This window comes from Oculina patagonica, chromosome 14 (assembly GCF_052425735.1).
Source record: "Oculina patagonica isolate OP01 chromosome 14, crgOcupat, whole genome shotgun sequence".
Taxonomy (NCBI): Eukaryota; Metazoa; Cnidaria; class Anthozoa; order Scleractinia; family Oculinidae; genus Oculina; species Oculina patagonica.
In genome coordinates, this window is record NC_135771.1 from 5,263,934 (window position 1) to 5,290,622 (window position 26,689).

The 26,689-nt window shown below is 39.3% G+C and overlaps 2 protein-coding genes across 2 annotated transcripts; both read left to right on the forward strand.

Annotated features, from left to right (window-relative positions):
• Positions 1–2,652: 2,652 nt before the first annotated feature.
• Positions 2,653–13,368, forward strand: LOC144637753 (ciliary microtubule-associated protein 2-like). The gene is made up of 12 exons (XM_078496831.1): positions 2,653–2,830; positions 3,679–3,766; positions 4,275–4,359; positions 5,075–5,160; positions 6,318–6,440; positions 7,477–7,614; positions 9,176–9,319; positions 9,848–9,908; positions 10,495–10,601; positions 10,980–11,108; positions 11,869–11,993; positions 12,608–13,368. The coding sequence occupies exons 1-12, from the start codon at positions 2,781–2,783 to the stop codon at positions 12,666–12,668; spliced, it is 1,197 nt and encodes a 398-aa protein (XP_078352957.1). The 5' UTR covers positions 2,653–2,780; the 3' UTR covers positions 12,669–13,368.
• A 1,191-nt stretch (positions 13,369–14,559) lies between these two features.
• Positions 14,560–25,479, forward strand: LOC144638159 (excitatory amino acid transporter 1-like). Its single transcript, XM_078497358.1, has 8 exons — positions 14,560–14,650; positions 16,569–17,042; positions 19,580–19,622; positions 20,339–20,706; positions 21,010–21,243; positions 22,016–22,210; positions 23,334–23,468; positions 24,018–25,479. The coding sequence occupies exons 2-8, from the start codon at positions 16,579–16,581 to the stop codon at positions 24,310–24,312; spliced, it is 1,734 nt and encodes a 577-aa protein (XP_078353484.1). The 5' UTR covers positions 14,560–14,650; positions 16,569–16,578; the 3' UTR covers positions 24,313–25,479.
• The last annotated feature ends 1,210 nt before the right edge of the window (positions 25,480–26,689 follow it).

Below are 26,689 nucleotides of genomic sequence, written 5' to 3' on the forward strand. Positions count from 1 at the left end.
TGCTTGTTGAAAGATGATTTCAATTCGGCAATTTCAGCCGCCGTTTTCCGTTCGCATATCGTGCAACGTTTGCTGGACCCCTACCAGAAGACGTTTAATTTCTTCAAGCGTTGTTTCTTCCTCTTCTTCTTCTTCTGACTCAATGTCGGCATCGTTCTTACTGCTTTCGTCCAAATTAGCCTCACGCGCCGCCATGCATGTTTTGTTTCTTGGCGATACTACTCTCCTCTTCCATCGAGCCCCTGTCACCTCTTTTGTTTTTTCTGCCTTTGCTGGACATGAATCACGTTTTGTTTAAAGAAGGAGTCGCATTTCAGATTAATAACCGTTGTTGAATTAGGTTGAGGACGGGAAGGACGACGCCGCTTACAGAATACGTCCGACCTCTTCGGTGGCGCGCATGCTCTCGATAAATGTTTTGCTCTCGATAAATGTTACCCACGTCCTGGCAGTTGAACTTTGAAAATAGCTGATTTCCGTAAAATCTTGTCAACGCATCTTTATCGAGTGTTGGAATTTATAAACTGCCAAGCGATCTGCCCACAACTGAAAGCGATGGTGATGCCAATAGTCTATTTTTGAATCAGTAAAGTTTCCTTTTAGGTAACGTGTTAAATAAAACAAGCTTCGGGTAAAATTAACGAGGCCGAGGTGCTCACCTCGCGGTTAGTCTGCTACAAGCTCATCAGCACGTTTACTTAGCCTGAGCGTTCTATTCCCTTTGTCATATCTTTGTTGTTGTTGCAAGGTTAAATGTAATACAGCAGCAGTTCATTTATGTACGCATTGCAGACCTGATTTTGCATTTGGCTTTATATAATCGCTGACTTTCGAACTTTATTAAGAGTAACCATAAATTTTACCAGCCATTATTTTAACAAACATAATTCCTTTAGATTTACGTTGCTTGTACTCCCTCTTGAAACGCTTGGCTCGCTTAACCCTTCCGTAGGAGTCGTAGGTACGGAACCTCAATCATGATTTAATATGATGACAATGTTTGCATATACATTCGTATCACGAGTTTTAAACACGATATTTACTACACCAATACCTTGCATTTTAAACTATTTTAAGATACCGACAACCAAATCAGATTTTTTATATATTTTTTTACGATTACATAGCAAATAAACTAACTGTCGTCCCAAAGGGGGAAATCGTTATCCAATTCTGGCCTCCAATACACAACCGGCAACAGAGAATCAAAATCAAAATTTCCATCCTTGTCAATGCAACAACCCTTTTTATCGATCTCCTCCTTGGAAACATAAAGCTCTGAGAATGAACGCTGTCTTCTAAAGGGCAGCCTCTCACTCATCACGTTAGCTGTCCAGGAATTTGCAATGATCTGGTCACTTTCACGAACACCGTAATTATTTACACCTCCTCTAAAACTGTTATTTATATTGGACATTCTTCCTGGCCGGTTCAGCTGAAACGTCCGACGAGGGAACACCTTCTGCGAGCTTCCTCTGGCCGGAAAAATTGCTGGCAGGGCTGCTGCTGGGTTTGTGGTAAGTAAATGCACAAGTTGAAGATTGTTGTCACCATTGTGCGTTTGTCCGATACCAACTGGCTCCTTGATATAAGAGTGGTCGCTTCCTGTGTCATTACTTGCTCCACCTCTGAGATTTGAAAAGCTCCCCGGGGAGGGGTCCATAGGAGTATCGTTAGAAGAAACTTGATGAGCAGCAAAAGCCTTTAGGATATCGAAGGGAATGGCTAACGAATTAGAAATCTTGTTCAATTGTCCTTTACGTCATAAAGGCGCAATCTTTGTTACGCGGTCGACACGAATATCTTTAATGGTAAAACTCGCGCGCTTATCCATTGGGAGTGAATAGCTTCAGGCTACAGAACTAAGGTTTTTTGCAAGACATTGTTAACAAAGAACGCCGTTACAACAGAAACTTTTAAAAACTGCAGCATTGGATAATGCCTATTTCCAGAGTTTTGATTGGCCTAGTAGCGGTCATTTAATGTCAGCCATAATACCATACCTGACAAACGTGGTCAACAAATATAGTTTACCGGTCTCTTTTTGTGTGACACCAAATTAGCAAGATTTGCCTATATTACGTAGTTGCTTTTAATAATTCAAAAATTTTACTTGCGCTTGTTGAATACATGTTTGAGATGACTTGGTAATACGTGACTCATAACGCGCGCTCGTGGAATATCATCAGACTGCGATTTCAAATAGCTTTAAAATGAAGCTGCATATATATATATATATATATATATATATATATATATATATATATATATATATATATATATTTTTGAAATTTCGCAGAAAAAAATGTCGCTTTTTATTGGGGACGCATAAAAATTAGTGCCTCTCGATTCGTGCCTCTCTTAGACCAAACATTTTCTAGTCCACAAAAAAAGTTTCATTGGAATACGCTGAAATTTCACTTCCGGTCCGTGATCTTCAGAGTTTTCTGAAAGATTTAATATATTTTTGTAACTTTGCCTACAATAAATCTTTTGGTAAATAATTTCAATATCAGGGGTGTAAGACTCCGGTGAATTATTTTATGGCCGAGGAAAAAAAAAGCAAAATAAAAAATTTCCGGGGACGAGTCAATCCGGATGTGCAGGTAGCCTGGCCTTCAATTCGCATCTCATTGTCGCCTAGCGTTTTCCGGTTGTTGCTAAGCAATTTACTTTCACGCCGAGTCAAGTGAAGTTATGAAGCCGAAATGAACTGAAAGTATGTAACTTTTAAGGCTGTTTTAAAATTTATGAATGGTAGAAGATAGAAGGCAGCGAAAATGTCGCAAAAGAAATTTTCTGGGGCGCCTTTTGGAGTACAGACATCAAGGTTAGTAACAGTTCTTGTGAGTTTTGCAGCGTGAGCTATTGTTGATGTCAAAATTAATCGAATCGATAAGTTGTTTGTAGCTAAAGCTTGTTCTTAATTAATTTTATGTTCGAGTAATCTTCTTTTAAACATAAGGGAAAGGTTCGAACTTAAACTTAAAGATCTAATTCACTTTCAAGCATTTCGTGGTTTTGGACTCGTGAATTGAAAGCATTGGCTTGTCAACATCTTGTGGAATGCTTCAAAACAATGACCTTTTCAATTCCCTTTTCAAGTCAGAATAAGATTAAATGAATACCATCAGGAAATATTTCTTGGAGATGTGAAACAGCGTTACTAAATACGCAGCTAAAAAAAACACATTTAAAACGGGATTTCTACGCCAAAAAAATTTTAGTAGAAAATTTAACATTGATAATTGATTTCAATAACTTTTCTGATACGGTCTAAATGTTAACAATGTTTATGCATGCGTGTTACCGCAATCTGATATGTTCTTCTGTGAATTCTATATATTTATTTGTAATTACAAATACATTGCAACTAGAGTGAAGATTTTCATGCAGTCTGAAATACGTTCATAGTTGATTTGGCGGAGAGGGGGAAGGGGGGAGTCACTTTACTTGCTTGATTTTTTAAATGTCCTTTACATACATCCTGATCTAGCTGAAATTCTTGTGTGGCCTCTGTCAGAAATAAAAAGAAAATTTTTGACAGAAAGTTGTTTGTCATGATTTCAGTTTAAATGTTGTCGCTACTTTTTGGGCCATCATGTCTCATTTGTTAGAAATTTAACTTGGCTAGGCTGGCCTCAAAGGCCATGTTTTTAATTTTATTTTTAATTACAGGTTTGATGTTGCTGGTATTCACCCCAAAAGTAAAACTCCTGGAACAATAACTCAAGTTGCTTATGACAAGAAATGCATGTTGGAAGTGGTAAGTAGAGTAATAGGGGTGTCGAATGGTTAATGCGAGACTTTGCGAGATGGCGAGTCTGAAATCTTTTCTGCGAGCCCGAGACCTTTTTAGCCTTGCAAAAGAAATCGAGACTCCGAGAAGGCATCAAAGAAAAATTCGAGACAACGAGACCCCTGAAATTTGGCTAAAATTTTGCGAGACACGATTTCTTTGAAGGACCAATTTCACCACCCCTAGTAATACATGTAACTAAGACATAAATATTTACTTCCATGGATCTAATGTCTTTTTATTGACGCAGGGGGTACAGTGCTTGCAAAATTAGGCTTCTGCTCGGAATGCTTGCAAAATTTGAGTGGGTGCTCGTTTGCTCATACTTGCATATTGGTATAAGGAAAAAGGTAAAATGATGATAAGATGAGAGAATTGATGCAGCAAAAAAAAAAATCCATAGCAAACAATTATATTATGCACTTTTAACTTTTTATAATTAAGTTATTTGTCTGCTCACTATTCTTAATTCTAGAATCGTCGCCTTGGACCAGGTTCTTATAACATTGATGTGGGTGGATTCAACCCAAAGTCTGTGTCCGAGAGATCTTCTGGCCCTGGTATGGAAATTTTCTTCACAACTCTATTTCCTGAGTCAGCTAAACATAGTACTGAAAATATTAAAGCTACATTTCAGAGTGTAATCTCATCCAAAAGCTACAGTGTTATTTGATAATTGCTCAGAAGCATAATTTGTTTTTACTAACTGATCAGTGCTACAGTTAAGTTACAGTTTGCATAAATGTACAGAAAAAGTTGCAGTTTTTCTCAGAATAATATTTTTGAGAATGACTTGAAATTCCGTCAGTCACCAACAACTTACAGTTCTTTTCAGAACTTCTCACTCCCGGGATGATCACACTATACAACCTAATAATATTTTAGCATTTACATTGTAGTATCATAATATTATTGATCTAATAAATGCCTGGGGAATCTATTAAATTTTAGGGGTCCTAGAGGAGGCGTTTAATAGTTATAGATAATTATGAGGCGTTTATAAGAGAGGCGTTTGTCACTTAACTGTTACAACATCAACAAAACAAATTATAGGAATTTGTGTAGTTTACTTGGTGAACCATAATGGCGTTGTTGGCCTTTTCGATGTCCAAGTCATGCAAGAAACTAAGTGTATTGCGTGATTTTACTCTATGGAGCATTTCCTTGGTTTTTGAGATGATTCTTGAAGGGGACATCTATTAGACACAAGGTGTTTATTAGAGGGGGGCGTCTAATACAAAAATACTACTATTAACTTGCACTCCTCAATGACAGGATGGGAAAGAGGTTTTGAAACAGCCCGTCTAGCAAAGATACCTCATCTGTTATACAAAGAACAATGGGAGAAGAAACAGCTTCAGGTGAGATCACAGATGTCAATTGAGGTGCATTGTATAAATTCTCTATACTTGATCCATCTTGCATTTGCTTACATGGATCGGAACAATTCAAATACTCAAAGGCTTAGTCTGTTAGTCTGTGAGTACATGTATTATGCATAATTACCCAGGGGGGGGGGTACTTGACGTATGTTTAGGGATAGGGGGTGCTGCTGAGGGTTTGAAACCCTGACCCTGTTAAGGACAATAAAAATACCTACCCTGTGTGGGACAACACCCCCTATTTTAAGACCTTATTTAGGACAAAGGACAACATCGACAATCATTTCCGCTTTATTGTGATGCATCCCATATGAGATGTTCGACGCATTGGAATGCGAACTCCGATCCCAGCAAATAAAATTATGCTTTTCACTGAAGCGAAAGCAAAAACAATGTAAATACTCGATGACAGTCTTGCAGCCATACCCTGTCTAGGACATGTTCAGGCCCTGTTTAGGACAGAGGAGTTTGAAATTACATACCCTTTTGAGGGCCGGAGGAGTCAAAAACCATATGCTATCCAAAGGCATGTCCTCATATAGGCCATATAGGGGAGTGCCCCCCCCCTCCTGGATAATTACTGGTATGCAACCTTTTATGCAGGGCTAGCGCTGCAAATAATTTTTTTCACATGAAAGGACATGTGTCCTACTAAGACACAATCTTGATCGGACAAAACAAAATTGTGGTCAGATGGATTTTTATTCATCGTTGCTGTAAAATGATTTACATGTATGATCCAAAAATTGTCCGGACATAATGTCTGACCGGTCACTTGGAATTTCGTCGGACATGAGCAAATTTTGGTTTGCCAATGTCCAATGACTGACTGTTAATTTGCAGCCCTGTTTATGCATATAATATAACTTCATATTGTTATGCAGTGTACTGATAATATTTTTATCAAAAAATTATTTGCACCGAACATGTACTTTTTCAAGTGACAATTTACTTTACTGTAATATCCTAATGGGTAACAATTGTTATCTTGCGTGCAGTAGCTTTACTTTCTCCATCTTATTATTTTATAGCAAGAACAGAATTGTCTTCCTTTATCTACATGTGCATAATTATATGATAATTGTAATTATTTCTTATGTAATTAATTTTTATAATTTTTTCCCTTGGTAAAACAGAAACAATTGCTTGGTCCAGGGACATACAACATCAATGACTTTATTGATCATATGGCTAAAAAGCCTGGCAGTACGAGAGGTGTATGTGAAACCAGAGAAGCCAGATTTGATACAACAAAAATGGTTTGTTTTAAACTTATGTTGTCTACATTATATGTCACAAAAATCAGCCATGAATCTGCTAGCTGGAATAATGTCAGTGTGGTAATCCATTACAAATGATCAATCAGAAAAGAGCTCATTAAGAAGGGGCCAAAACAACCACTGGGGTATAACAGCTGTACAATCATGCATGCGGTTAACAGGGTCTTGCCAAGGGGAGTATCTCAAGCCCCCATGTAAATACCTGGGGAAGTATTTAAGACGGATTCCGCTGAAAGTTCGAGCAATGAGTGCGAAAATTAAGTACCAAAAATCTACTCATTGCACGGCAACATTTTGTATACTATTTAAAAGATCTCATCGAAATTCATTTGTCTTAGTGACCCCGCAATTAAATTCTAAAGCATTCTCGAGAAAATTAAATTCAAACCTCGAAAAAATGTATAAAACGCGCGCCATTTTGTTTTGAACTGGCGCAAAACGTCCATTTTAACTGAAATAAAGACAACTTTAAATCCATTTTTCTCTCGCGGGGTCAGCTTGAGTGCTCAATTTTTGGCAGGTTTTTGTTAGCTGTACTAAAACTGTTGCCATGCTAAGAGGTCTTTTTGGTAACTTTATTTTTGCCTGTATTGCTCGAAAATTGTGCGGAAACCATCTTAAACTGGATTAAAACTGCAAAGGTGTGGGTGGTACTCGTGCAGTCTTCCCAAAACCTTTGCAGTTTGTCTTATTTTCCCTTCAATCAGCAATCATCCTTCATGTTTCTGAAATAATTAAATACCGAGTACAGTAGGTTAAGGTTCCTTTTTAGTACAGGCCCAGAGGTACACCCTACCCAAAATGTTTTGGATACTGCCTTCCCCAAAATCAGTGTAAAAACTCATAAGGCATTAAATTAAGAAACTGTTATCACTTTTTCAGCACCTGAGTAGTTTACACTCTTCTCATAAAAGTTGAAATTAAACTAAGTGCTTGAAATTACTGAACGGGAATCAGGCTTGTTTTTCACTTCTCATATATAGTTACATGTATGCTTGCCAACATAATATTGCAGAGTCAAGTACCAGGACCAGGAACATATGGACATGGAGGAATTCCGAGCGCTGTAGTTGAAGAGAAGGAGAGAAAGTCAGTCAGTAATGTGGGGATGCTGGACTCTGGAAAGTCTTACAAAAGACAGCTTCCTGAAGTGGTATGTTCATTAAAAACATAGCCATAAAGGGAACCTCCACTTTTACAACAAGTTGACTTTGAATTTTTCAAATTTCAAATTTACAGGACAAGGGAGAAATAACATTTAATAGCAACAAAAAGTGGAAAAGATTATCGAATTTAAAGTTTTGGATGTTATGATGTGTAATGGTTGACGCTATTGCTAAAATTAGCAGAGGATCTTTTGTGTGAAACAATTGGACAACCATTACACGTCATAAACCAAAAATTGTGGCGCATGGGAAATTTTATTATTTTAAAGCCATAGTCTTTTCCATTTGTTTTTGTTCACCTTCCTGTAAAATTTGGAATTAAGGCATTTCAAAGAAATTATTCAACGTCAACTTGTCGTAAGAATGGGGGAAAATAAGGACCTAATACTGTAGATATCCTGCAACTTGTTGCCAGCCTCAAAAAGATTGAATGGGAATTAGTTCCAACTTTTTGATCCAGATCTAGATCAAGATTCTCTAAATACATGTTTGCATTGAAAAAATTATTCTATACCCCCTTGATTATTTTTGGCGTCTATGAAAAAAAAATCCTCCTACAGTGTAGTCTTATTCTGAAGAACGTCATATAACAAGGGTGGGGATTAAACGTCCAAAGGGGAAGCCCTGTGCTTGCAGGGTGCCCGGTGGGGGGGGGGGGGGCACTTCCTATAAATGGGCTAATGGGGATGTGCTGCTGGATGGGGTCGCATTTTCACGACTGGACTAACTATAATGGGGTCGCCATTTCAAGCATTTTTTATAGGGTGACTAGAATGGGGTCACACTTTTCCGGGATTTTGAGAGTACGAAAATTCTGGCAAATTGTGATTTATGAACGGAAATGTAAAAATAATAGCTGTTACTGTATTTATTGCTGTTGTTCAATATTTGACAAACAGCTGCCAGAAAGTGACTAAGTTGGGGTCGTAAAAATTAAATTTACCCAAAAGTGACTGAGATGGGGTCTATAATTGGCCATAGAATATGACTATAATGGGGTAGGGGTTCTGAGAGGCCAGCGGCACATACCCAACAAAAATGCCCCCCCCCCCCCGGGCCAGGGTGCCTCCCAGAAGTCTAATCATGTTCATGTTTTCCAGTTTATAAATGATTACATTGTACAAGAAGACGAAAAGACTCAGAAGAAGCAACCCTATCGTGGTCAGAGTGTTATCCAATTTCGCTGAATTTCGGTATTGTTTTATAGGTCATACTAGCTGGCCTCTGACAGTACAACGAGTTTAGTGAAGTGAGCAATAACATCGATTTTCTCGTTATCACCTTTGTTGTTGCTTGCTCCATTAGTCTAACATCAGAAAAAGCGATATTTTCTTTACCTTTTGATACTGAAAAAACCAATGTATCGTCAGTAATACTTGAGGCAATGAGGCATGATTACAGTCGCCATCTTGACACGCGGCCAGGCCTGGGCGCAAATGCAAATCAAATCCCCTCGGGGAGGTTAACGGGAAATCCTCCTCATTTTCACCAAACCGACTTTTGCCAGACAACCTTGTTAATATTTTTTCTTATTGTACATTTAAACAGGGAAGTCATCTTTGTCCAGGACAGTATGAGATGAAAAGCTTTACAGACGAGATGGACGCGAGAGTCGTTAGCAAAAGAGGACCTTATGATCTCTTCACTGGCGAAAGAAACAAGCCGATATCAGTAGGATACTTCGCTTTACCGGTAAGATAATTATAGAAGAGTACCCCCCTCCTCCTTCGGTTTTCATCCCAGAATCGTACGTTTCGAAGACCGCGGTTTCAATGGTTATATAATAAAGAAAAAAAACTTAACTAAAAAGAAAGTTGAAAAGTTTTTGTGAAAATGTCTGATAAAATTAATCAACAGCGTTTCGGGCTAAGCCCTTTTCTGCGTTGATGACTGCAGTGTTTGCGACTTGTTAATTTATTTTTTTTTTTTGGTAATGTTGTTGTTGCTGCTGTTGTTGTTCATAACAGCGTGCGCTACGAAAATTGTGCGTAGATGCGCGAAGATTAGGGAAAGTGGAAAGTCAGAAACGTTACTGAGCCCTTGCGGTTAATGTTGCCCAACCCGGAAAATGTTTTCCATCTCTAGTTGCTTCCTTCTTAGATTTTATCCGGTGCACAACCTTGCTCCCCTGACGACAATGTCAGCATGCACTGTACCCTACATTTTTAAGGGTATTCATATTCGGTTTGCATAATTCAATTGTGTGTATGTACCTTACAGGCAAAGCAAAACCTTGGCCCTGGAGAGTATGACTTGAAGTCATTTTTACACGAGCTTAAAGGTAGGTCATCTGCGATTATTTGGGTTTTCTTGTTCCCCTTATCCACAACAGAGCGTAACAACCCAGAAAAACTGCTTCAAAAGCTGTCGAGTAACTGCCTCCGTACAGAAGAGGAGCCGACAGTACTCGCGATGAAATTAACGGCGTTTCAGTCAAACGTGCCTCATTTTAACAACAAAAAAGTTATGGGTCTTGTGAAAGTTCGGGGAAAACGTGCGCCAGGGAAACAACGATTACTTTTCGTTCTGGCTTCTAATTGGTTGAAATTAGACTACGAGCAGTCCCTATTTTTCGCAGAGTCCGTCGAGCGTGAAGCAAAAAAATAAATTCGCTTCTCGCCTCGCCCCGCCTCCTCCCCCCGCGCGTTCATTTTTTTTCGCTTCAAGCTCGACGGACTCTTCGAAAAAATTTTCGCTTCAAGTTCGACGGACTCTGCGAAAAAATAGGGACTGCTTGTAGTCTAGGTTGAAATAAGTGCAAGTATTCTCTGATTGGTATAACGCAGGTTGCAATAATAGCCAATTAATTTGCTTTTGAAAGTAAATTGAAAGCCACGCTCTATGCTGACTTGAGTTATTTTCCGCAGACAAACACAAAAAGCACCACGGAGCCTTCCTGAAGGTGCAGCGTTTTCCGCCATATCCAACCAATAGAATCTACTGTTCTACGCTGAGCCAGTATCCTAGAGATCCGGTAAGTCATGATATTACTGTTTTCCTGAACTGTGATTGGTCACAGGTAGCTCACGCTCACCATAAAAGAACGCGCGAACGCAGGCCAGAATTTGATTTACATGTATAAAGGTTTGTATGAGAACGCAACTTCTTATCAGCTAAACTGTTGCGTTCCCATACAAACCTTCAGCTATAAAGCAAATCTTTGTAACGCAGTACCTCTTATAAGAAACAGTCGCGTGTACGTGAAATTGGTACGCCTATGTCATGAGCTTGTCGACTGTTCGCGTTTTCATTGATAGTTTCATCAGTGTAGACTTAGCCAACGCAAAGAAACCATGTTGAACAGGGGTTAGACATGACTATTTTTTACTTATTTATTTTTTCTTCTCGTTAGAGTGATCCAGGACCTGGCAACTATACTCCCCAGGACCTCACCAAACCCGAAGCTTCCGTGAGACCACCGTTCGGGTCAACCGCTGAACGCTTTGACCGCCATGCTAGGAGATTTTTCCTTGGAAGTACCGTAAGTGTGTTTAACTTCTACCACCTGCGCGGAAAGTACGCAGCCCATTGCTCTGAGAGGGGTACTGTCAATCGGTTTATAGGATGATTCGATAAAGAAGCTCATTAAAAAAACGTATATGCCTAAGACCAAGTACCAGTCCAGGATCGTTATCAAATTTGATAACCATGTTACGTCACAACATGGCGGCCATTTCAGAAATTGGGGAATTTCGTATTCACTTCGCTTTATTCGTTATTTGTTCAGTTTTACTCGGGTTATCTACCCATAGTTCTATTCGAGTACTGAAGTAACACTGGATTCTGTAGACAAGTCTTTAGCAATCAACAGAAATGCATTTGTCCATTAAACCGTTGCCTTTTTTTTCTACCTTGAACATTCTCAGTGGTTTTGTGATTTGTTTTTTTTTTCCCCTTCTCAGTTCCGTGATAGCTGTGGTGTACAGCTGTGTAAGTTAATTTGTTCAAAAATCCGAACTGATCTGATCCCTTTTCACTTCATTTCGGAGCATAGGCAACAACAAAACTCCTCCAATTCCCCCTTTTTCTGGCCAGGCGTTCCATCTGCGTCCAGGTGTAGTTCTTCAACTGCATAGTGCGTTCTGTATCCCTCCTCAAGCTGTTACATGGTCTCCCTCTTCGTCTGCTTCCCTGTGGGTCCCACCAGAAAGCTTGCCGGGCAATCAATGCAATGTAATCTTTCTCTGAAAATTATATCACTTTGTTCAAAAATAGCTCATCGTAACTCTTTTCATTGTCAGAATCCCGTTGGTCCTGGACGATATGACGTTGATCGCTACGACAAAGCACAGCACGCCAATGGACACAGAGGCGCCTTCAATTCCAAGACGAAACGATATGATCTTATACGGGACAAATACTTGACGTAAGTCGGCCTTCAAATGATAGTGTTATCAGCAGCATACACCCATTGCTCTTGTACTGTGTTCTTGAGTCACCTTGACATCATTACCCCTGGGGTTACTCCTGGGGAAGGCTCCGCCCGAAAGGGGTACCTTATTCAGGCTCTAGGTTATAAGGGTTAGGATTTCACGAGTTGAAGCTTACAAAAGCGGAGGGAATACTTTCATTAAGGTGTTATAGGACCTTCAAAATATGTCTCGAAACAGACCCACCGAAAGGTCGATCCATTTATAAGTATTTTTAGGGCTCATTCAAGTGACAAATTAAGTAAAAAGATGCAGTACCCTTCTGTTAGTATGTGAAAGGGGGTGCCATAATCTCGTTGAAGGTATACAAAAGGGGTTTCTTTTGTGTTAAGAATGGTGCATAAAAATAATGGTAAGGGGTTGAACCTCGGGGCGGAGCCTCCCCTTAAAAATGTTATGAGTACCCCCACTCCCTGAACATCATACACGCGGCGTACTCTATGTACACTGTAGCTTCATGTCCGAGTGCTGCAAGGCAATGTTATCCAGAAGTATTCGTGGCATAACAAGCTTTATATAACCTTGAATCTTTTTGTTTATCTTTTTACAGGGAACGAATCAAACCCCGAGAAGTTGACAAAGTTTTTATGGTCCCAATTGACACACAATGAGCAAGCAAGTGTGCTAATAAAATTAATGCAATTCTAACACCGAATATCTAACGAAATAAAAATTTCTCACCATAAAATTGTAAAAGAAAAACACAATGCTTCTTTTAGTGAGATACGTATACTTCAGGAGAAACACCTGAAACACGAGTTTAATTTGTATGTTTGGAAGCACAATTTGTATTTCAGTCAAAAAAGCAGTTCGTCTGCGTAATTAACACCGTGCCGAGCAAAATTTCAACGGTCATCGGTCGCCAGTTTGTTTCTGTAACTGTCGCATTTGCGAAGCTGTATCTCACATTTATACTAACTGAGAGCTGTACTATATTTTCTTCTTAATTTTTTATCCCTTCCTTCAAGTTTTTATCAAAAATAGAGTTTAACTGTGATCTCAACTCAAAGCCTTAATTTCCTTCTTAGAAATGAAAGTTATCAAATCCGAGACGTCTAAACAAATTAAAACAAATATTTTTTTATGTTATTGAGAAAAGTAGTTCTTCAACGATATACTTTTGTAAAATGTCTATTCCAATCAAAAGGGGAGAATCTGTCACAGAAATCACAAGATGCAAAGAGGGATAGCATCAACAGAATTATTTTGTATAGTTTCCGGCTTGGAACGATTTTCTTTTTACTGATGAATGCACCAATTGTAAACGAAGCAACACGCTTCCTCTGTGATGAATAAAGTATTTTTTCTGTACCATTGTATTGCATTAATTTTTGTGTCCATACGACCCGAAAAGCTTCAGTCATCTGCGTAAACGTTACTAGATATAAAAAGCCATTTTCAAGGCTAAGCGCACGATATATAATATAAACTGAAAATGTCTTTGTGTTTTATCGGTCTTACATACACTCAACTAACTCATTTTTGTAGGCAGGGATGGGAGGGAGGGGGTGGGAGGTTGAGGGGCAAGAATATGAGCGGATGTAGATAAGCCAAAGTACATTAGTCTTTGATCAGTCCTTTTTCGAAGCCAAAGACGAGATCTCGTAATTTTTTATAAACGAAGTTTTCATGTCGGTTTTCTGATACGAATATTGGTTGTGCAGTAGAGCGAACCAGATTAAAGGATTCAGTATCGAAGGTAACAGAAACGAATGAATGTAAATGTTTCAGATAACTCTGTATCAATATGTCATGCATTTTAAGTTTCAATCGAACAGGAAAACCACTAGGCCCATTTTACGCAATAATTCAGTTTGATTCACCATGATAAAAGATGCCGGGCCTGATCATAAAACAAGATCATATAATTCAATTGATAATTCCTTTAGGAAATGTGCATGTACTTCACAATGATTATATTAAATACATAAGTAAATGTGCAGAGTATATTAAAACCAAACTTTAAATCAACAAGGGGTGCAAAAGCTCACATTTTCGCCTGTGGAAAATACACCAAAAAAAAACATATTTATAATTTTATCACAAATTTCTCTTCATTTATTATTCAGAAGGAAAAACCACACCCCAATCTCACTTATAAAACTCGTCCCACTAAAATTTTGAGGTAAGGCATATCTCCTAAGTATCATTTCTAGGAGACATTAAGGTCTCCCTTAAACTGACCAAGGAACTTCAGTGATAATTAGGAAACAAGTAAAAAGAAACCTCGCTCTGAAGATCACCAAATGCTTTTAGCTAAGATATACATAAACTGTAGTTCTTGCGCATTCCTCGCTGCTTAAGTTTAGAAACATTCGATTCACTATTCATGCTTTCATTTTATGGAACTGAAAACTAAAATTTACCCCAATCAAATCATAATCTTTAAAATGTCTCAGCTGTTTCGCTTGAGTAAGAAATTATAAAGCTTCGAGCAAATGCAAATTTTTTTGCGTCTGTTTAATTGTTCTCTTTAGTGATACTTATTTATACATATGAGCGGTCTACAGGAATTCACTTATCCGCGTTTAAGCCCGATTGCTTGGTGAACTAGCCGCGGCAAGATTCTACAGAAATTGTTGCTTTCTGGACGGTACGTAAGTACGTTAACTTATAAATGTTACAAAGTAAGAAAGTGCGAGGGTGTTAATTTATTTATTTCACAAGAGTATTGTAATACACTCCATATGGGTGTGCGCAAATAAATAATTGCACTGCAGGTCTAAAGCACTGTTAGACAGCATTTGGTATTCAACTGCCGGGGATGCAGAATTTTGAAGTCTCTAGGCGAATCTGAGTCAAGAAGAATCAGTCGAAAGTTTTACAAAATACCAACCTTTTTATTAGTATTTGATGAGTTATTTCATTTCATTTCTCATTTCTTGCCAAATTGTCTGCCTCGAACGTTTCAATCACACCAGAGTGATCCGCCTTATTTAGTAAACAAAATGGTACGAAATAGAGATGGGTTGACAGCTAGGTTGTCAGTTAGTGTTGATTTGAGCAGGTATACTGAAAACATGGTAACAGTATCAGACTTTGAAAATAATATCCAAAGATAACGTCTGAAATTTATTGCGTTAAGACTGTTAGCATTTACGGTTCATTTAACGTTTTTGCAGCCAGCCATGACGAGAGAATGTTAGATGTGCGACAATAACTGGATTAAGTAGGAAGCAAATAGTTCTGATTCTGTAGACAGAAATCGATAATGTCTTAATATCACATCGTTTCAGGCGGAGTTTCGAAATCAAACTACCAAAGGACATCGTGAAAGTCCATTTATTCACTTAATTTCATTCACGCGCCAATATTTCTAAGTACTGCAAATGATCAAGGAAAAGAGGCGTTTTATTAATATTTATACTCTTGTGCTTCAAAAGCTCTTTGTTGTCTCCCAATTTTTTTTTCTTACTAGAACAGCGGTGAATTGTCAAATATCGCAAGGCCATAAACTCAATCAGAGTTTATACCTTACTGACTTAAAAGTGCGCCTAATCCCAAAATCTTTTTTCCGCTAAAGCAAATTGCCATATTTTTTGGAGTATTTCTGTGCCATTGTTTTCATTTGGATGAATCCTCTTTTTTCTATGACCTGTTAAAATACGCAAAAACGCCGCCAGTTTGGTTAACGACCGGGTCTGTAGGAGAATGGGTATAGGATAGAGCGAGTGTTATGTCAATTCGAAAACACGAAATTTACATACCGTAGTATTTTGCTTGTTTTCTTTAGAAAAGTGCACGCGGGAAATTAAAAGAAAAGCTGACGTAACTTTCGATAGTTAGTCCTTCGTCGAAGCAAAGTCTTAACTCCGACGAAGGGCAAACGCTCGAAACGTCGCTTTTTCAAATTCGTGATCTGCATCATCTTCCAGATGATAAAAACATCAAAAATAACGTACGATCTTTGGCCAGTTTGGAAGTCGGCGATTCACGGACTTCGGTAATTCTGCGCAGACTGAGAGGGTATTCAGCCCCCAGGGGGGGGGGGGGGTATTCGGGATTTCAAATGACGGGGATGATCGAATGGGGGCAAAATTCAAGACCCAAAAAAATCCCAAGGGCTTCCAACGTAACCCAAAAAAATCCCTAGATCAAAAATTAACCCCTCAAAAATCAACAGCAAAACATGTTTGTTTGTACCTAATTCACAGAAAAACGCAGCCAAAGCACTACCACGAATGTTCAGATTGTTTTAAATACCAAAAAACATCCCTACTTAAATCAAAAAAATACTTGCCAAATTTTCCTACCCCAAAAAATCCCGGAATCAATAATTTCGAACCCAAAAAAATCCTTCGATCATCCCCGTCACTTAAAATCACTATTCCCCCCCCCCCCCCTGGGATTCAGCCCCAAATCTGATTAGCTGACAATCGAAAATCTGCATGCCTAAAAAAATCCGAACCAGCCAGAGGTAATTATTCTTGGTGTTGGCCAAAAAGATCGCGGCTTCTGGGGACGTGGATGGGATCGTCTTTAACTTGCCTTTCTAACCAATTTTTTTACAGAACCTCTACCATGCCTGGTTTCAAAGAAAACGTTTGTACCCGTTGTTGCATTGCATTCGCGCGCAAATTGCGTCAAGATATTCTTCTGGTCTTGATGATGTTTGGCGTTATAGTGGGATTCATCATTGGTGTGTCTGTCAACGGCTCCGTCAATGGAATCGAAAATCCAGAGGAGAGGAAAACCACGCTGATGCTGATAGGATTTCCAGGCGAGCTTTTCATTAACATGCTCAAGATGTTGGTCCTGCCTTTGATAGTTGCAAGCCTTGTTTGTGCTCTTTCTGGGATCGACGCGAAAGCTAGTGGACGAATCGGCAGGCGAGCTGTTATTTACTATCTTTGTACCACTGTGGTGGCTGTAATTTTGGGTATTCTGGTAGTGACTATCATCCGGCCGGGAAGTCAAGCCAAACCGCCAGAACAGAAAGAAATCACTCCGTATCGACCGTTAGATGCGTTCCTGGATCTGTTAAGGTACGTTAGCGCTTCTTTGTGGTTCATCTTGACTTTCTGGTTTTTGTAGATATCCCTAGCTAGTCACGCTAGTTTCAAGTGCCTGCTTGCCAGAAGTTGAATTTTCTCGCTCATCATCTAAATTTTTTTGCAGCTTTTAATCCCCATTTTTTCGACGTTTTTGCTTGTTTACAAGCTAAAAACGTAGAATAGGGGTTATGTGGACAAAATTTGGAACCACATATTTGTAAACTCTCAAGGGACTTTTTTAATTTATCAAGGGACTGTTTTAATTTCTCAAGGCATTACTTTCCGCTGTGGGTGATCACTTGCGATCTCGTGAAAAAAACGTGACTTGTCACATTTACAAACGTTATATAACAATTTTAAAAGTGACATGTCAGCTTTCTTATCTCAACGCACGTGTGTCTGAAAGGCGATCTATAAAAAGCGTCGCACAAACAATGGATTGCGTAACTAAAACACGAATAAATAATCACTAGCACTTACATCGTTTAAAAATTACAAACGTCAAAAATAAACCATACCAAAAAACTCGCTCTTTTCAAAGATATTATTGAAGTTAAAACAAATGCAAGAGATGGGGGCTTCTTTTAGCTTAGGAGCAGTTAAAAATTAGGCTAAATTTGGTCGCTACATGCAAGCGCAACTCTATTTCGTCATCAGCCTAGGTCGTTAGGGACGTGACCTCGCGTTGACAGGGAATGACAGCAATGTTGCATGAATCGGCTTTACAACATGCGATCGTATCTACGCAGTTCGAGTGGAATTTCAGTCAAAGACAGCAAAATTCTTTCGTATTTCATCTTCAAATATAATTCGAAAGCATTCACTGTATATATGGCTTTTGTTTAATCCTGGGTCTTGATATCCGACCCTCGCAGAGCCTAGACAAAACGCAGCTTGAGTGTAACGATTTGTTTACGCCCCAATTATATGCGCAATGTTTTCTCCGACAGTAGTCGGAAATATCAGTACTTTTTTTCGTGCTTTTTCGTGGAGCAATCGTAACGATACGGCCTTGAACACATTGAACAGCGGTCTACCTATAACAATTCAAATATGGCGTCGCAAAAACAAAGCGTCGAACGCATATTTTGCTGTTTCATTTGCTAATTTCGCTGCCGTAATCGACTGCCTCGAAAGGTCCTTGCAAATTTTAAAGTATAGAATTGTCAGATCTCGGTGAAATTTGCACTGTTTATTTGTGTAATGTTAAGGAATATGTGTATAAATACCCGGCGCGGACGAGCTATTTTTGACAAAATTATATGGCTGCATTTCCTCCGCGAAGATAGGAAATTGTTAAACTAAACTGCAAAGAAACTGTAATGATAAGTTCGAAGAACAATGCACAGGATAAACCTTCGACTCATACTTCATGCAAAAACGTCGACATCTCGAAGAGACTTTGATTAATTTCTTAATCTCGTGCTGGGTAAGCATGTTTCACTGCCTAGCATATTTTATAGTTGACTAGTGTATAAAAAGTGCTTGGTGTTACGACATTGTCGACTAAACCTTGATTTCAGAGGAAGAGATGGAAAATTTAAGACCGATCCGTATAAAAAAATATCCGTTTTCAAACAGAAAAGGATTCGTGTGGACGAGCGAAAGCGATTCGAAAACAATGCGTCTGGACGCGATATTTTGTATAAAAAAGAGAAAAAAATCCCGTTTTTTAATAAAAACGGGTGCGTGTGGACGGGGCCTTATAATTTATTTGAAAGAAAAAAATTTCAAGGGAAACACCATATGGTCTGAAATGGGACAACAAACAAACGAAGCTGATTTAAAAGCTTTCCCCTCATATCACACCCAGGCTGAGCCGATCTAATGCGGTCTAGGATTCAGAATATCTCTTTCCTTCAGTCGTGTACTCAAATTAAACTGGACCGGGCTATTGTGAGTACAGGATACTGAATCCAGTAAAAACAGTAAATTCTGTTCTCTTACCTGAGCCCGTCTATCGCGATAAAGGCTACAGAATTTAAATTCCCTTTCCTTATTTCCTTACTGTGCAAATATATTGTGATTATATATGAGATACTGAATCAATTTTAAAAGCTTTTTTGTTATCTTAAACATAAATTGAGCCGATCTATTGCGATATAGCAAAGGATGCATCAACCGGATTGTAAGAAAAAAAATTCGGTGACTGTTCTCGGTCTCGAAGAACATGGCTCTGAATTTACCTCTTTGTGTTATGAAGGTTAGCTATAATCGACTATAAGGTTATGAGTTTCGGGCTCGGATTGTGAGTCTCGGACTAACTCAAAAAATTTAACCGTAAAATTAAAATCTCGGTGTCGAATGCTAAAACAAGAGTCTCGCCGTCCCGCATAGACCGCATAGTCTCGGATTGTCCATTAAACAACGTAAAAAAGTAAATTGACCTTGAAAAGGCGGAATTGAATAAATTAGCTAGGGCTTAAATGGTAAGGTAAGGTAAACTTGATTATTTAAACACGCTTTGCCCTCTAAAATTATATATAAACAGAATGTTTCTCTAACATGGTTTTTGGCTTCCATCGTAGGAGCTGTTTCCCAGACAACATTGTGGAAGCATCGTTTCGCCAGGTTTGTAAGAGTGTTTGTTTTGTCTGTTCGGTGCAAGAAGCTGCCAGATCGTCAAAATTAATTACTAGATGAGCACGTAGTAAGAGCAAGAACGCTTTTACAAAACATACTTTAACCAATCAGGACGTAAGCCCCTATATATAACCAATCAAAGGCAAATCAAATCACGTGACTTGCTTTACGCGACTATTTTCCCGCGCGCTTGCTACACCGTGGGTTTTTTTCTCCTCAGCTTTGTTTCTCAGTGTGAAACAACCTTCGGAAGAAATAAGCTGAGTTCGCAGTCTACCTGCATTATACATGCTTTGCAGATACTTTGAGTTGTAGTTTTACATTTGTGTCGCATCTAACAGCGCCAAGTAAACAGTTTACTTTAATAAAAGATACATTTTCTCGCGAAAACAATACTCCCATTTTAAACAATTTTGACTTAGAAGAGGCCAGTGACAGAGTAGAGAAAATTCCCTTGCCCTCTTACCCTTATTGGAGCATAAGAACCCCCACTTCCACTCCATCCCTCTTTCTTTCTTCCTTCCCTTTTCGAGTAAGAAAGACTTTAGGACAATCCTCTCTTTTTTCTCGCTCCCCGTCCCCCACCCCCTCGTGCCTCTGTTTTTTTTTTTTCCAATTCTTTCGCGCCATTCTTTTCACGCGTTCAACGCTTCTAGAATAATGACCCACTTAGTCCAGTTTTTATACTGATTTATTATTTCCAGAAAAGAACGAAGTACGATGAAGTTGCGTACGGTACATCTACAGATAAAGATGGAGGCGGCTGGTATAACGTCACCGTGGATGTCAGAAGTCTGAATGCTTCTCAGCTAGCAGCTATGAAAATATTCAACAACGGGACCCACAATTTGACTACGGTACACAAAGTTCCCACCGGAGATGCCCCGACAGTTTTAGTACCGGCAGGGATGATGATAGACCCCAAGGGTACGCTGAATGTCATAGGACTGGTTGTATTCTCTGTGGTGTTTGGAATTTTCTTGGGAAATCTGCGCGAGAGGGGAGCGGTGATGAAGTCTTTCTTCGATGCATTGAATGAGATCGTTATGAAGATGATTAAACTTGTGATGTGGTAAGTTCAGTTCAACCGATTATGTAAAGGTGTATCCATCAGGAAATCGAGTACCTTAAGGTTACTATTTTTAGCGACTACTAATTTTAACATTATTTTAGTTAAAAAATATCAATAATTTTTACACTTTACCCCTAGTCGCTTTATGCTGCTGAAACCGGGATAAATTCCAGCTGAAAAGGGACACTTTCAGCGGAGGATATTTTGACTATTTTATATATCGCCGCTATTACGCTCTATTCCTAAAACGATTGTTCAACATCAAATCCGATACTGATCTGATGATTTACCGTTCAATTTCAGGGTTTCTCCTATCGGAATTTGCAGTCTAATCGCCGCCAAAATCGCATCAGTGGACAACATCCTCGATTCGTTCCGCTTGCTTGCCATGTACACGCTGACCGTAATCTGCGGGCTCGGTATCCACCTCCTTGTCGTTCTTCCGCTCATTTACTTCGTAGTGGTGCGTGCAAATCCGTTCAAGTTCATGGCGCGAATGAGTGGCGCGATCGTCACAATGATTGGCACCGCATCAAGGTAGATGTTTTAATTGGTTGTGTTATACAGTCAAACCTTGTTTATAAATATGGACGTCAATGTACCGAATTTAAAAGATGCGAAAACCACGTCCGCGATAACAAGACCGGTGTTCGTCGGTATTGCGGGGCTCTCAAATTTCTTTCTTAAGTGACCCGAAGTGTCTATCGCGATTGCTCATTCCTTTGCGTTTCCTCAGATCAGTGGTTAGCTGTCAGCTATTTCCAGAACGTATTTTCCCTTGAACAGATATGAATTACAGAACAGATATGGATTATGGTAATCTAAGACAAAAGAACCCAGTATCATCATCATCATCATCATCATCTTCATCATCATCATCATCATCATCATCATCATCATCATCATCATCATCATCATCGTCATCGTCATCATCATCATCATCATCATCATTATTTTATATAAGTAGCCTAAGGACATGGAGACTTAATGTTTAGTGCGCTGGACTCCGGATCGAGCGGTCTGGGTTCGAGCCCTGGCCGGGGTCACTGTGTTGTTTTCTTGGGCAAGACACTTTACTCTCATCGTGCCTCTCTCCACCCAGGTGTATAAATGGGTACTGGGGAATTTAATGCTCGGTGGAAACCCTGCGACGGACTAGCATCCCATCCACGGGGGAGTAGAAATACACCTAGTCGCTTCATGCTAGTGAAACCGGGATAAGATCCGGCCTGATGGGCCTTGAGGCTCGAAAGCAGAATTTACATTTTTACAAATATAAAATCACGTAGTGTACTGATTCTCTTCCTAGCGCCGCGACATTGCCAACCACTATGAGATGCCTGGAAGAAAACAACAAAGTGGACGTGAGAATCAGTCGTTTTATTTTGCCGCTCGGCGCTGTGTTGAACATGGACGGCACGGCCTTATATGAAGCTGTATCAGCTCTGTTCATCGCACAGGCCAGCGGTATCAAGCTTACCATACCAGAGATAATCATTACAAGGTAAATAATCCGTCATACAAGCAGAAAGGTTAGGGAGGAGGGGGAAAGGATGAGGGAGAGTAGGGTGGGAGGGGGAGGTAATGGTAAGAGCCTGACGGAACTTCGAATCTTGAAGTTCAGGATTTGCCAAGTTCCTGTACGGCTTTTTCCCAGGTCTTTCGCGGTTAATCCGTTTTGGTGACGTCAACGGGTTGCACGTACCGTGCACGGCGGTCCCAAAACAGATCGCCCGCGGCTAAAATAGAAGGCCTAACATTCAGGATAACATTCAAGGGAAGTAGTAATATTAGAATAGACATATTCCTATCTTTTTATGCTCCAAAAAACAAGGTCTAATAGAAAAGTCTATTTGAAAAGCAAAGTTTTTCCTCTATTATTTAGGCAATGACGTCATTCAGGAAGTGTACAGTCCACATTACATATAAATGGCATAAAAGCTAAAGTTTCCAAACGGAAGGACTGCAGATTCTCATTACGGACCGATACACATTTCTTTTAATATTAGTTTTGAGAATTAATGGTGGCGCATGACTCAAGACTATATCTCCAAGTTAAATAGATGATTTTCTTTATTCTCGCCTTGTTAGGAGAAAATTGATACTATGTTCCGCGGCATATTGGACTGCGGTATATATCTATTTGTTTCAAGCTCCCAAGCCCGTCGATCTGTGCTATTTTTTGGCCACGTCCGTCAATTCGCCACTATTTTCGTTGAAATCCGAATGCGCATTACTTGAAAACTTTGTGTGGTGGAGGTTCACTGCATGGAACGGACAGTAGACGACCAAGCAAATTGATCCGAGATTCGTTTAGTATCCACGATCCGAACTTCCTGACATGAAGAGTCCGGAATCTGGGCTAATTAAAATTCTCAGCTAATTCGCGATTTATTTTATTTTCGAAAGCCGCGAATTCCCTCAATTTATCGCAAAATCCACAGTCCGTGCGCTTTTAAGGCCAAATCCGTCGATCCGCGAACCCATTCACCCCCACCCCCCTCCAATCTCTGCTACCTTTAGTTTGAAAGTAAACATCGTTGGCACTTAATTCATTGTTGCACTTGTCAGTCTCGTTGTTGTTTTGTTTGTCTTTTTGTTTAATGTTTGTTGTTATTTCATTTTAGCTTAACGTCAACAGCAGTCTCGGTTGGTGCGGCGGGTATTCCTCAGGCCGGCTTGGTTACCATGGTGATAGTGTTGCAAGCTGTAGGATTACCAACAGATTACATCGCCTTGCTGTTCTCCGTTGATGTCCTTCTGTGAGTATCTAAAAGGGACACCGACACGGGGTTTTCTGCTTTTCAATTGGCGAAGTACTCTCGCGCCGGTACACGAAATGCTCATAGAACACCGAGATTAAGATATAAAGTAAATTGTTGTTGAAGGTAGAGGGGAGCCGTTATTAGTTTTTAGCTGTTTTCCAGACCACAAGGGCAGAACTTGAAAAAGTCAGCCTAACTTTTTCAAGTTCCTAAAGTTCGAAATTCCTGTTGGCATCACAAAAAATATCACTTGTTTATGACTTCCCTAAACTTATAGTAAACATAGTAATTTTTAACAATACTGGACCACTATTTATAGATTTGCCGTCTTAAGGCTTTTTAAGAAGTAAAGCTCGTGTGAGTGTCCCTTTAAAGTTAGAAAACTACGAGATTAACTAGCTTTTTTTTCCTGTCACTGCTTTAAGGTGTTCGGAGTGAAGGGGTGTCGAGGGGGGAGGGGCGAGGGAAGAGTGCTTAAATAGAGTTGCTACGGCCTCCGAGAGTTAGCACACTTGTTTATACTATCAACTTCCTTCTCCGTCTCAGGGATCGTTTACGCGGCATAGTTAATATCATTGGTGACTCCTACGGCGCCGCGATTGTCGAGCACTTGTCACGTGACGACCTTCTTCAGGTGGAGTTTGAGTCACGTGACCCTCAGAATGAGCACCCCCTGTATCCCTTGGCTACCAGGTACACCCCAAAGCGTGAAAATTACGGTGGAGTGCCAATACGATCCATGGATGATGACAACGCAAATGAAATGTTGATGAATAAAGACAAATTACTGGATGAGAATTTAAGTGACGATAAACCGAAGCTCACTGAAACAACCTTTTAGTGTATATTTACCTGCTGTCAATGATAGATGCACAACTGTCAATCATTTCGCTGTCATTTTGTTAGCGTTAAAGGGACCGTGTTACGGATTTTAGCCAAACTTAGGCATAGGAAATGACCATCAAATTTGTTTAAATGTATAAAATAACCTCTTAAAACAGTGAAGGAATATTTAAATAACATACCAAATGCAAAAGAAGGTACGGATGGCCAAAAGTGTCGAAGATTGAAACGGATTGCGATCTGGGCTTTTGAAATATGGTCCGGCGGAAAAGTTTTCAAAGTTAATCTTGTCTGCTTGCTCTACTTGCCCGGGAGACACATTTAGCTGCCGAGGAAAGCTATGGTTTTGTCATTTAGTATCAAAGAATTAATTTCTTTGCAAACGTTTAGTTTCATAGCGAATATATGGCAAAATTTAATAACATAAGATTAACTTAGCCGTGACATAGTCCCTTTAATTGTGTCGCTGTCGCATTTCAGTGCCGTATTAAATCATATCGCTTGTCGCAGTTTAGAAATTTCTGTGTCGCCAAGACTCCGAACCGCGTCGCTCTTTGCTTTAAGGCCTTGGAAGAGGGTGGCGTTTATGGTTAACAGCTAAAATTTTGGCTTTCTTACGGCTAACGGTTAACTTCTTCAGTCCGTTACGGTTAACAGAAGTGTAAAAAAATAAATTTCATTGTTCAAAAGTTAGTAATTAATTTCCGTTGTTGTGTTAATAAATCATGTCCTTATTTGACTTTTATCATTGATCTATATTTATCATAGCTTTCAATATATCCATAGTCAGCTCATAAAAGAAGAAACTGAAAGAGGTCTAAAAATAGTCAGAGCTGACAAAACGTCATTTAATTCATGTCACGAAACATATTCAGTGGACACTTCCAGTTAGACAAGACACTATAAAGTCTTGAAAGGAGATCTTAAGAATTTCACTTTCATTTTTTTACGGTTAACACTTTTTCCGGCTAACGGTTGAAATTTTTCGATATTTACGCCTAACGGTTACCCCATTGAGACCCTCTTGGAAGGCCTGTCCGGGGCCTTATTTCGTTTTGGAAGGCGTCTATCGGAGTTAGGGCGCTTGTTAGGGACGGGGCGCTAATTTCGTTTTTTATATAAACATCTGAGTGTATACTGATAAAATAAAGCTCTTTCTTTTAAAGGAGTTGTCGGCCTTGTTCATGAAAATTCTTTTGTAACGCTGGAATTATTTGAGCAGCTTACAAGATAAGATAACTTTATTTATACACGGTTTTTCCATCAGTCAATTAAGTTACTGGACTATCTACCTATCTAACTAACTACAAAAATTTAATGACAACAAAGGCCATCCCAGTAAAATGTATCGTTTCCCATCGCCTGACCGACCCATTTTTTTCGAAAAGTAAAAAAAAAAAAAAAAAAAAATCCAGATTCACTAGTTAAAGAAGCAAGTACTTCAATTTACAAGCACACGATCTTGTTTTATTAAAACGATTGGTATATGATGTCTTTGTCTTTAATAAACATCGATACTACGTTATTTAAAGACTGTTTAGACATTTGATAAGGAATAACGAACGAAAAGACCACGTTTTGGAGTTGACTTTGTGATCAGGCTTTCTTTCTTAGCAGCCCGGCCTTCTCTGGAACCCAAGTGTTTTTTCGTTTTTTTTTTTTTGCCCGACCGACCGACCCATCATCACAAAAGACGGGGCGATGGGAAACGAAACATTTTATTGGGATGGCCAAATTCAAATAACAAAAAAAAAGAAAAGTCTGCTTTTCATGGAGGCCGTGTCTAAAATTTACTTAAAATTTAGATATTACTTTAAACTGTGCCGACTTTATTTAGATTTGAAATCGGCCAGTGAAGATGCTTGTCTTAAGTCTCTAGGTAAGTTGTTCCACAACTGAGCTCCGCTGTACGAAAAACTTTTCTTGAAATGAACCACGGAATAGAGGAATAAGGGCTGTTATCAACAGAAACACCGGCATTCTAAAGGGAGCTTTTTACAAACCAGAATAGTGGGCAAATACATGTACATTAAACTGTTTGTTTTATATCATTTCTGTCTGTTTCAATCGCTTCTCCTTGCCGTAACTACAAAACTGTAACAGGTGAAGATGATTACTAGTGGTATGACGTTTCATAAACGGTGTGCGCGTGTGTACAAATACATCCTTGCAGTACTTGTGGTCAGATGAAAGGCTAATAAAACAGCCCTGAAGAAAAAGGTAGTTTCAATTAAACACGATGAATGTTCATGTTAGAATATGGCTGATAAGACTTTAGGGACGGGGGGGGGGGGGGGGTTGGGGTGAAAGATTTTCCTCTGCAAACTTTTTTTTAATTTATGCACCCTTGCAAACATTTCTTTTTTGAAATGCAA

Coding starts and splice junctions, on each gene's coding strand:
- LOC144638159 (XM_078497358.1), top strand. CDS start 16,579: ATGCCTGGTTTCAAAGAAAACGTTTGTACCCGTTGTTGCATTGCATTC. Junction 17,043..19,579: donor GCGTTCCTGGATCTGTTAAG/GTACGTTAGCGC, acceptor CTTCCATCGTAG/GAGCTGTTTCCCAGACAACA. Junction 19,623..20,338: donor TGGAAGCATCGTTTCGCCAG/GTTTGTAAGAGT, acceptor TATTATTTCCAG/AAAAGAACGAAGTACGATGA.
- LOC144637753 (XM_078496831.1), top strand. CDS start 2,781: ATGTCGCAAAAGAAATTTTCTGGGGCGCCTTTTGGAGTACAGACATCA. Junction 5,161..6,317: donor GGGAGAAGAAACAGCTTCAG/GTGAGATCACAG, acceptor TTGGTAAAACAG/AAACAATTGCTTGGTCCAGG. Junction 6,441..7,476: donor GATTTGATACAACAAAAATG/GTTTGTTTTAAA, acceptor ATAATATTGCAG/AGTCAAGTACCAGGACCAGG.